The sequence below is a fragment of the Stigmatopora nigra genome, chromosome 15 (assembly GCF_051989575.1).
Source record: "Stigmatopora nigra isolate UIUO_SnigA chromosome 15, RoL_Snig_1.1, whole genome shotgun sequence".
NCBI lineage: Eukaryota > Metazoa > Chordata > Actinopteri > Syngnathiformes > Syngnathidae > Stigmatopora > Stigmatopora nigra.
The window spans coordinates 12,560,769-12,572,500 of NC_135522.1; the positions used below are offsets into that span (position 1 = coordinate 12,560,769).

General features: G+C 40.8%; 1 protein-coding gene across 4 annotated transcripts in view; it reads right to left on the bottom strand.

The window, feature by feature from the left end:
- Positions 1-1,290: 1,290 nt before the first annotated feature.
- Positions 1,291-11,732, bottom strand: part of LOC144208170 (chromobox protein homolog 1-like) — a 28,416-nt gene continuing 17,974 nt past the window's right edge. For all 4 annotated transcript variants that reach the window (XM_077733877.1, XM_077733875.1, XM_077733876.1 and 1 more), the window contains exons 4-5: positions 3,576-3,670; positions 1,291-2,260 (exon numbers count right to left, since the gene is read on the bottom strand). In XM_077733877.1, the coding sequence (XP_077590003.1) occupies positions 2,110-2,260; positions 3,576-3,670 (246 nt within the window). In that variant the 3' untranslated portion in view covers positions 1,291-2,109. The remainder of the gene's footprint in view (positions 2,261-3,575; positions 3,671-11,732) is intronic.

An 11,732-nucleotide genomic window follows, 5' to 3' on the forward strand; every position in this document is an offset into this window, starting at 1 on the left:
CTTCTATCATTCCCGGAAACACATCCTCAACATAACGCCTCGCTGCTGCTCCGTCTGCAGAGGCTGCATCTCCATCCAACGACATTCTTAAACCGCTTAAACCTCCCAAGCCAGCCCTTGCTGGCAGCGAAAGCCGTATGTGGTCGTGGGTTAGTCTGGCTTGAGGCACCGGGCAGAGGATCACCTTCGTTGTAGTCGTTGTCGCCTTCTTCCTCGTCTTGAACGTTGTCGCCGTTGTCACCACCCTCAGGCACCATAGAATCAAACAAAGATTTAGCCTTACTCCGGATTAAGTTTCCGTCCAGGCTGATTTTCTTCGCCCTACAATCATGGATCCAAATAACCAGTGCATTTTCCATTCGCACCATGGCCTTATTCTGGGTGCTCACAACCCTTTTGGCATCTTTCGTGAAAGATGTTGCAGCAGTTTTGCGGATGTTCTTCTCCTCCTTCTTTATGTACCGCACCGCACCGTGGATTCATTAAGGCCACATTGTCGAGCTACGCCCGCGTAGATATTTCCTCCTCTCAACCTGTCCAATAAACTCACTTTTCCGGTAATTGTCAACATCTTTCGCTTTTTCTTCGGCTCACTAGATGCACTAGGGGATGGAGAGCGTTTGGGAGGCATCACGAAGGGCTACACAAAACTTTTACACTAAGCTTTAGCTTGGCGAGAAGCGTGCTGTATGCTAGCACGAGATAAGCGTGGACTGAAAAGGGGCATCGGGAGAAGCTTGGGCTTCCGTGGTGAATGGGCTAATGGGGAGTCGAGTATTCAGTGAGCATTCAGCTGGCCAAACAGCTTGCGTTTATGCCCGTGATGCCCCGTGATGCTTTGCGCATACGTGCATTCTTTGTGTTTGAAAATTTTGTAAAATGATGCAATTACTAATTCTAATTGAATATTTTGTTTCCACATCTTGTAAAATGATTTAATTTATAATTTTAATTTAATATCTTTTTTTTTTCCTGAAAAAAATCTGCGAAGTTCTGAGTCCGCGGTAGCTGAAGCGCGAAGTAGCGAGGGAACACTGTAGTGGAAGAGAACATAGAAAGCTTGTACCTAAACTAAAATGTGCCTTTTGCTACAAAGATTGATAAGCAAACTAAAACCTGGCATGTATATCTTAATTTTTTTTTTCCTGAAAAAAATCTGCAAAGCTCTGAGTCCGCGATAGCTGAAGCGCGAAGTAGCGAGGGAACACTGTAGTGGAAGAGAACATAGACAGCTTGTACCTAAACTAAAATGTGCCTTTTGCTACAAAGGTTAAAAAGCAAACAAAAACCTGGCATGTATATGTTTTGTTTATTAAATATCAATGTTTGAGACATTCCTCATAAGAATAGGCATGCATACTCTTAAAATATGTAAATCAAAGTTTGTGTAAAAACTGACTCAAGCTCAACAGTTCACCCCCCTAAAAAAACTTGTCTCGACGCAAGCAAGACCACCTAACGGAGCAAATATGTACCACTTACAGTATTAGCTGATAGACACATTAGTTTTACTTAATAAAATAAAAGCCAAGAGGTTATCTGAACAATTTTGAAAGACAAAGCTAATCGCAGAAGTCGCTTTTGTGTCAAATAAGGCCATGATATGCAAAAACTATACAAAACCAAATTATGGGTGGGCGAAAAACAAATTATATTGTCCCCAAATGTTTCGCTTTGTTCAAATTTCACAGCTATGACAAAACTGTATTTTACATTTACATTTTTTTACATTTCACAAATTATAATAAAGAGACAAAATTGCTTCGTATATGCCAGTACAAACAAATGCGTGACACAGCACGATTGTCGTCTATAAAAGCAAACAGAAACAACAACAACAACAACAACAACAACAACAAACACTAGCCTCTGCTTAATTCATGGCGAGAAAGAATAACATTTTAAGAAAATTTCAAGATTGAGACTTAACATTTTGAAAAGTGAGTGGAAGTTTACAGGTTACAAAAATTCCCTCATCCACACAAAGCAAATTAACCCTTTGCTCACTTTTCCACTTGAGAAAGTGTTTGTTACAGTAAACTAAGCCATATGTGTACTTGAATTACAATTAAACTTTGCAAGTCCTCATTCTTTTACATGTCTACATATCTAGTCTTTTTTCTCTTCCTCTTTTTTGTCTTCTTCCTCTGTCGGATAAGAGTGCCAGGTGAGGCGCTCCTCATAGAAAGAGATGACCACTTGCGGACAAGAGACATTGGCTTCTTTTGCTGGGACAAGGTCCGCCTCATCAGAGTTCTTCCTGTTAGGTTACGATATGGGGAAGGGACAATAAGTTAATGGAAAATTAATTGCACATAATGAACTTTTTTATTGTGCACCAATATTTACAAAAATTGTGTAAATTGTAAAAGATATACAGTAATCCCTAGAACATTGCAGATAATGTAGACTAGACATGGTTCGCGGGAAATAGAGCAGGATTTTTTTTGTAATAAATAGCAGAAAAACATCCGAGAAGCAGTGAATTTGTGATAAGTGAGGCCGCAACATTTTAATGTAAAAATGCAAAATCTAATACAAGCCTGTTCACTCACATCATACAGCTTTCATCCATGTCTTAATGTATAGCGTCGACGCACTAATGTAATTCGTTTTTTAATTTTTTTTATGGGCCACGTTCAAATTGGGGCAACCCATTGGTGGTTCTTCTGCCTGACTTCAATGCGGGCAGTGTGGGTTCAATTTCCATTCGGTGACAGTATGAGCTTGAGTGGATGTCTGTTTCATTGTGCCCTGCTATTGGTTGGGAACCAATTCGGCTATCCCCACCTGCTGCCCGTGGTTGGTTGGGATAGGCTCGAGCACCCCCTCACGGCCCTTGTTTGGATAAGAGGTTCGGGTGATGAATGTTGGAATTGGTCATTGGTCATTGCGCAGTAGGTTTCATTCTGAATCCTCATGACACGAGCAAAGTTATCTGCCTAATGGACCACCAGAAACAAATGTGAAATGAGAATTTCGGAAGGCAGTACCAAGGGAGAGATAAAAAAATTTGATCCCGACAGCCAAACTGAATAAATTGTCTCCACCCGTCAGGCAAATAAGACAACAGTTCTATGTCCGTATCCAGTTTGCCAGTGAAATAAGGCTACTAAGGCTTTTATAAAGGGATGATGATTTTTTTTCTCAAATATACTGTTATACTCATTTGTTTCAGATGCACTGCTGTTAATTTCTGTATAAAAATTGAATTTGGTGTTCAAAAAGTATTGAGTCTTAGAGAAATAGGGGGGGTCGTCATATCAGGATTGTCTTATATTTGGGCCAATACGGTTACAAATCAAAAACGAGTTATGACAAAATAAGAAAGGGATATGGACTGAAAATGCCTTTGTTCAATTGAGCTTAATAAGCCCTAACCCTAACTGAAAACGAAGAAATAATGTATGAAAATGAAAGCCAATTTAAACAATATAAACATATACACAGAAAATCAAAACAGCAGCCTGAGTGACAAAGATGTCAATGCCTTTAAACTTTTTCAATGTTCTCTCTTAACTTGCATAAATCCATAAAGTAATTTGGCGTTTAAGAATTGAAGAAAAAGTACCTACCATTTCATCAGGAACATTAGCTCACCACTTGAATCGGTTGCACCAATAATTCTCTCCGGCTGAAGACCTCTCCCAAAACCTCGGACTTTGCCACTCTGGAGACAAAGCAAAGGAAATTAAATTAAATATATACTGGGAGTGGGAATCTCTAACCCAGGGGTGGCCAACCCGCGGCTCCCGAGCCGCATGCGGCTCTTTGCCCGGTTTCATGCGGCTTTTACGTCCATATCAAAGTTTGTATTTGTGTTTTATTTTTATTTGCGTGTGTGCTTCGCTTGAGTTCAATACGGTATTTTCGTCCAATGCGCATGCGCTTGGGATGAAAATACCTCAAAGTTTCCCAGTAGGAGCAAGGTCATTTGAGTAAACGTTTTTAACAGAGTGGGAGAGCTCCCGTGAACCAGAAGCGACAAAGAACGGCGTCGCGCACACAAAAAGTATCCCAAAGATCGAGCGTCGGCTGAAAAAGCCACACCCCCTGCGAGGCAGACCAAGGCGAGAGTGCTCAGCCGGGAGCAGCCAATAGGAGAGCGAGGTGTACACCCACGTGGTGGGCGCGCTAGTTAAAAGCCATTCATAATAAATGACAGCTCACAAGGAGCGAATGTTGCGCAAAAATAGGCTCTGATTTTATGACAGAAGTCCCACTAAGTAACATGCATAGTAAAAGAAAAACGCTATTGTAAATTATTATATTTTTGTTTGTGGACTTGGTTGAACTGAGAGTTTGTCTGTGTGAGACAGTGCACACAATGTTCATTGTTGATAATGACTGGCCTGTGCTGTTAGTACTGTAGGAGTCAATTTATGTCATTACTATGCTGGTGTGTGACATTTACAATAAATCTGGCTGAGCAAAGGTATGTGTGTGATGTGGCTCTTTGCGGTAACACAGTAAAAAATGTGGCTCTTGGTCTCTGACTGGTTGGCCACCCCTGCTCTAACCACTTCAAAATTTAATGGCGCCCATTCATGAATCTGCTGTAACTATCCCGCTAGTGTACATACAATGAACAATATAATTGAGTAATCTAACACCTTGCTACTACGAGCTTCAGTTATCGCTGCTTCACTCCTTCGTGGGTCAATATTAAAAAAAATAATAATAATTATAATTTTAAAAATCCAATGGACACTTCCCGCACTACCGAGGAATGTTTCAGATAGCCAAGATTCAAACCGAATGGCCAGCACTTCGTGACATCTTGGATGCCGATTGTACAGCACCTTGTGACAGCACGGATGTCAATTGGACATCACCTCAATTAGAGGGTGCTGCTCTATTTTTCGACTAGCTGGTCAAAATTTTGATAAGATGCAGTAAATTTTATGAACCAAAAGAGAAACCAGGTAGCATATACATATTTATTCAGTAAAAGGCTCAAATACAAGGTGATTACTGGTACGTAATTACAGATTCAGTGCTGAAAATCAAGTGACACATCACTGTTGTAGGTGTCCTTGTCAATCACATTACCTTCCGCATCAGCACCGAGTGTCTGAGTGAGTCACGTTCATCGTCTCCAGCATTGGCTCGCGCTTGCTGGAGAAGTTGCAAACTAGTCTGAATCTGGCCGTCTGACCTGAAAAAATGGATCTGGCAAGCCTTCGAGCCGTCGAGAGCGTTGGTCTGTCCGCACCCCTTGAACGACTTGATTAGATCCTTCGGCAGATGATACCAAGCATCGACAATCCATTTCAAATAAACTTCCATTGTTGGTGCTCACATGTTGCTAAATTTGGTGTATGTAGCTCTTTTCGCCGTGCAACATCTAGTTCTCGTAGAACTGTCAGACTTTGGCGTTGAATGGCGTGTTCCAGTAGACCTGGGGGGCCTGTGTACATTTGGTGCAGCCTCATGAAATCACGGTCACATCAATATGGAGCTCCTTCAATTGCTTCTTGGTGGCATCACTAATGTGACAACAGTATGAATCCCAGGCAAGATGGAAGGCACTTGCCATCTGACCACCGTTCAAGTTGAGAGAAACCTCTATTTGCACCTATTGGTTTAAATGTGCACTACACCTTCTTTTGTACACCACCCCCTTCATTTGTATCAACGCCTCCTGTTTAATGACGTGTTCTCCCTCCCTTTAAAAACACAGTTCAAGCTGCTTTTCGGAGGGAGATAGCATTGAGGAGCCACAAGGAGACACATTCTGCGGCATCTGAATTGTTGCCTCCCCCGCCTCTGCAGATGCGGCTAAAATATCATTCTTTTTGTCTCAGTGTGTGTGCTCCTGTGTTCGAGTTTATTGAAGTGTTTGCCAGTAGCCCCAACAAAGGTTCTCTCAGTTGAAACGTTTGAGACAGGTAAGATAAACTTGTTGACGTGATAAGATGAAATGGCGAGCACTCCAATATTGATTGGAAAAGATTATTGCTCAGGGAACAATGCTAAAAATTATTGCTCAGGGAGCAATGCCATAAACTATAGGGAACTTTTTTATATTGGTCTTATTGTCTCCATACAGAAAAAAAGGTGAACACATTTCAATTGAGACGAAACCTTCTTACAGAGTTAAAGTAAATGACCAGAAAGATAAGAGAAACTACAATGGATAGAAATGTAATTAGATTTTAATTTCATGCCCGACTATTGAAAAATAATAATTAAGAAAGTTTTATAGATGATTGACAATCTCCAAAGACAATGGAATGTTACATTTGATAAAAAGGCTACTAGATTAGGGTATTTTGAATTTCAAATAACTGAGTTTATTATTCAATGCGATCCACATTATTGAATCAATTGGGGCTTGATTAGTATGCATTTTATAAGTAATGGGCTTTAATTGCTATAAAGGACACAGTTATGCTAAAATTATTAACCCAGACAAACAAGGGGTGGTTTCATTTTAGTGGGTTCAATTCTATTCAGAATTACAAATGTGTACATTTGTTTCTGGATATTAATTGATGTGAATGTAACTGTTGCAGAGAACAGGAAAGCTGTTTTCGTGAGGAGAAAGCAGCCTGGTTTGCATTTTGTATTTTCCCTATTTTCAGTATGATTAGTTAACTTGTGTAATTGCAGGAAAGAAGAAAAAACAAATATAGTTCTTGATCTTAACAAGGAAGCAGCGGTTAAAATAGAATACCAACTAGCATATTTAATTTTGACTGACAAAGCATTTACATTTTCACAAACTATAGTGATAGAACAAGTAGGATTGTTGTGATTTTTGTTTATTGGGTGATTAAGCCCAACCAAATAGCTTGTGCAAATGTTAAGCACGCACTGAAGACAACGAAAGAATACAGCATCTAAAGAAGCAGCGCAAATAATGCAAAGTATACACAACAACAAAAACTGAGTCGATGTCAAAAACCGTATTAATTGATCTGCAAAACCTTGCACCACAGAAAGGAAAAGATGCATTGATTTATGAAGGCGCAGACAGTCGGCAAATGGCCTATATACAGCTAAAGGCCTACCGTGCCTACGCAAGAATTATTCCAAAATTGAGACATGGAAGGAGCCATGTCTCAACAGGGGGGATGATTGACATGGTAGTGTGTTCCGTGTCCCAGAGGTCTAAATACTTACTTTAAAAAATTGTAGGCACTGTTTAATTTGTTGGAGACATAATGTGCAAAGTAGCGTCAGGCCCAAATGAGGCCAACGTCCATAAAGTACCTACCTATTTGAAATTAAACACCTAGGAATAACTCTAGAAAAACACTGCTTGTACCATCCGCAGAGCATGGGACTGGTAGAGCGAACAGATGGTACGATAAAACTAAGATTTAGGAAAACCATGGAAGAGATAAAGAAGCCATGGCCAGAACGCCTAACACTGGTCAAAACTTATATGAAAATAGTACCAACTAGCTCGGGATTAACACCTTTTGAGATAGTTTATGGAAGACCATTCCAACTTTCTCTATGGGAAGGTGAACCATGACAAGAGACTAAGGGCGAGGCAGATCCACTCACAGAGTGGATGGTAAAAAAGTTTGGAGAAAAACTTGTCAAAAGAACATGTAAGCTGCCGTGATCCCCTTTGTCTCCCTTGCAGGAGGTGGTGAAGCCAGGTGACCAGATCCTGATCAGTCATAAAAAGGACATCTTGGTTCTCTTCACGATGGGAAGACCCATTCATGATTCAACTCAACCAACCTGCACAGCAGCAAAGATCGCTGAAACATCGAAGTGGATTCACCAACCGCAGGTCAAGGTAGTTCGAGACACAGGTGACTCTTAAGTGGACTGGATGTTGGACGGTGCCAAAATCTTTTGTCCGTGAAAAACTCATTAGACGTCTACTCACCTGCTACGAGCACCTCTCACTTAACCTCGGTCTCCCATAGACTTTGCACCTCTACACAGAAGCCACAATGAAAGCTGTTGCCACCATAATCACAGTGACTGCACTATCAGGGACAGCCTGGGCGTGTCTGAACAACCCGCCCACAGAGATTCGAGTTGGAAAACAAGAAGTGTGGAGTGGTATGAAAAGAACAATCCGAAGAACTACTATGAAGATGTGTGGTATAATCTCATGGTGTTTCATAAGAAACTGACTGGTGTGAATGAAAGTTATGTGTGTAGTTCTATACCCATTTCTACAGGTATGCCGACAACCTGAATTCACTGGGCCTAGGCGTCACACTGAAATCTGCAGTGGTGCAGATGGTCTAAGATGAGTGCTTGGATGTTTGGTCGCCGGTCAAATGGTGACAGAGTTTACTGCTGAAGCCAGCTCTCACAACTATATTAATGAGAGAGTTTAATATCAAAGAGAGAGTTTAATATCTAAGTACTGTTTAATATCTAAGTACATTTGACCGGCGACAAAAAGGGACCATAAGACCAGCGACCAAAAGACCATCAACCAAACGTCCGGTCACGTCTAAGATGCATTCCTTTTAAGGGGAGTGAACATACCAGTAAGAGATAAGAGATCAAAATCAGTGCAATTCAAACCACGTGATTCAATCTGGGGCAGTGATTTTCCTGATGACCATAAGTTGTGGTCCACCCCCCAGAAAAATCATACTGTCACTACTTCCCCGACTTGGAGTGGGTAAAGTTATGCTCCGTGTAAAGAAATTGAACTGTTGCATGAGACTGTTCATTAACTAAACTGTCAAGGCCCTACAGGGTATAGCAGATGGTTTAAAAGCCCTTAGGGAAATGGAGTTGCAGGACTGGATGGTCCTGGATCTGATAGCTGCCAAGGATGGAGGTGTGTGCCATAATGGGAGAACCCTGCTGCACCTTCATCCCAGAACAAGGACAAAGAAGAAAGCGAGCAGCACCCATCTTGGAAGCGACCTGCCATCTTCCACTCATTATCTACCGATAGAGTCTTGATGCCTTCTCTGCTTGAGGATTATTTTGATGTTAGGAATAGACCTAACATAAACATATCCCAGTGTTAGATTGGTCCAGACCTGAATCCAATCGAGAATCTGTGGGGAGGGTCTGCTGTTCACAAATGACCTCCATCCAACTTCACCGACCTCGGGCTGTTTTGCAAGAAGGAATGGGCAAGAATTTCAGTCTCTCAATGTGCAAAACTGATAGAGACATAACCCAAACGACTTGCAGCTGAAATTGCAGCGAAAAGGTAGAAATGGTCCAAAGTTTTAATACTAGGGGGCCAAAGAATATTGCATGGTAGATTTGCAGTGGTTCGATACTCCTTTCATTTCAATATGATTGCTTGTTAAGTGCTCATTGGGATGTTTAAAACTTTGAAAACCAGTTTGTATCCAAATCCGACATCAAACTTCACAACGGTATCTCGGCCCCACCTGGTGTGTTCCTTGGTCTTCATGGTGCTTTCTGCACTTTAAACAGAACCCCGAGACTGTCACAAAGCAGGTGCAATTATACTGAGAGATGATTACTCAAAGGTGGATTCTATTTATCATAATTAGTGGAGATTGGCTCATTCAGAGATCCTTACTGAACTTTTGGAGTGAGTTTGCTGCACTGAAAGTAAAGCGGTCAAATAATATCGCACGTTCTACTTTCCAGTTTTTTATTTGTTAAAAAAGTTAAATAGTTTGATTAATTTTGTTGCACTTCACGATTGTGTCCCATTTGTTTTTTATTCTTGACATTTTTTAATTTTCTATATTTATGTTTGAAGCCTAAAATGTGGTGAAAGATGGAAAAGTTCAAGAGGGCCGAATACTTTCACAAGGGACTTTAAGAAATACTCAGGTCACAAAAAGCATTAATGGTAAGACTTTCGTTCCAAGATATGAAAAAACAACCAAAGTTATGAAAAAAGAACAAAATGATGAGAAAATTATTAAGCCACGAAGATAAAAAATACAAAGACATGTTCCAATGAGGGGGAATTCCGAGTACGTCGGGGAGGGAGGCAAACTTCGGCAGCTGAGTAATTATTTGTACACAAACGTGAACACACAACTTTCCTCCTTTAATTGATGTAACGCATACTCACATCTTTAACAATCTAGTGACGAACGAGCGACAAAGACAAATCAGGAACTCACTGCTGGCTGGAGGTGCTCTGCCAAGGTTCCGGAAACTTATGAAGGAAGGCGAACAGGGGTCAGGGGTTGTTCAAAAGGTTGTGCTCTTAATGCTCCGGTGGCTGCTAAAACGACCAGGACAGCTTTCTCATTCGCCTGAAGCGACCCGTTTTCACATTCAGCGAGTTGTCACAATTAGAATTTAGAATTTTGTAACAAAGGGTTTCCCATCAAAGCTTTTCGTAACCTAAATATTTCGGATGTGGAAGCATTGATAAGTAGAGGTATCACTGTATTTGGGGGAAAAAATCATCAAATTGATCTACAGCATATTTACATAATAAGAGTGAGAGTATTTACACTCATACATAATAATATTGAGCGAAAGCTTTAGCAAATTCTGAAGCTACCTGCCACAGAAGAACCACCTCCACAGGGATTTGTTCAAAATACAGGGAGTGCAGAATTATGAGGCAAATGAGTATTTTGACCACATCTTCCTATTTTTGCACGTTGTCTTCCTCCAAGACGTATTGGCTTAAAACCCCACTGCCAATTAAACACATCAGGTGATGTGCATCTTTGTAATGAGAAGCGGTTTGGTCTAATGACAACAACCATCTTAGGTGTTCATAATTATTAGACAACTTCTTTTCCTTTGGCAAGATGGATCAGAAGAGGGACTTGACAGGCTCCAAAAAGTAAAAAAATAGTGGGACATCTTGCAGAGGGATGCAGCACTCTCAAAATTGCCAAACTTTTGGGAAAAAAAATCAAGCCTTTCATTCAGAATAGTCACCAGGCTCACAAGAATCGTGTTAAAAAACCAAGGCATGAACTGCCCATGAACTGAGAAAAGTTAAGCATGAAGTTGCCAAGATAGGACTTGTCACCAGTTTTGCCATATTTCAGAGCTGGAACATTACTGGAGTTCCCTGAAGCACAAGGTGTTCAATACACAGAGACATGGCCAAACTCATAAGTGCTGAAAAAACATCACTGAAAAAGACAAGTAGGAACGTCAAGAATGGACCAAGATATATCTCAACATTTGTTTCTAAAGTTTTTCCTGGACTGTAGAGATGAGAGTGAATCTTGATGGGCCACATTGATGGGTCCGTGACTAGATCGGTAAAAAGCAGTCTGACTCAGACGCCACGAAGGTGGCGTTGGGGTACTGGTAAGGGCCTGATATCATATCAAAGATGAGCTTGTGGTGCCTTTTCGGGTTGAGGATGAAAACAAGCTCAACTCAGCACGACTGGTAGTTTCTGAAAAACATCTTCCAGCAGTGGTAAAGCAAGTTGTCTACATCTTTCAAGAAAAACAAGGGTGCATGCAGGACAATGCTCCATCATGTGTCCAAGTACTCAAATTAGTGGCTGTTAAAAAAGGCCTAAAAAAAGAAAATCTAATGACAGGAACTCCTCGATCACCTGATTTGAACCCCATAGAGAACCAGTGGTCCCTCATTAAATGTGAAATTTAAAGAAAAGAAAACAGTACACTTCTCTGAACAGTGTCTGGGAGTCCTGGTGGTTGCTGATGCATGGTTGATCATGACCAGATTACAGAATCCAAGACTTTTGGGTGTCCTTGCACAGAAAAGTGGCTATATTGGTCATTGATTTGTTTTGATTGTCAGAAATGTATATTTGTGATTGTTGAGTTGTTGGTTTCCTTGGTGAGAATAAATGA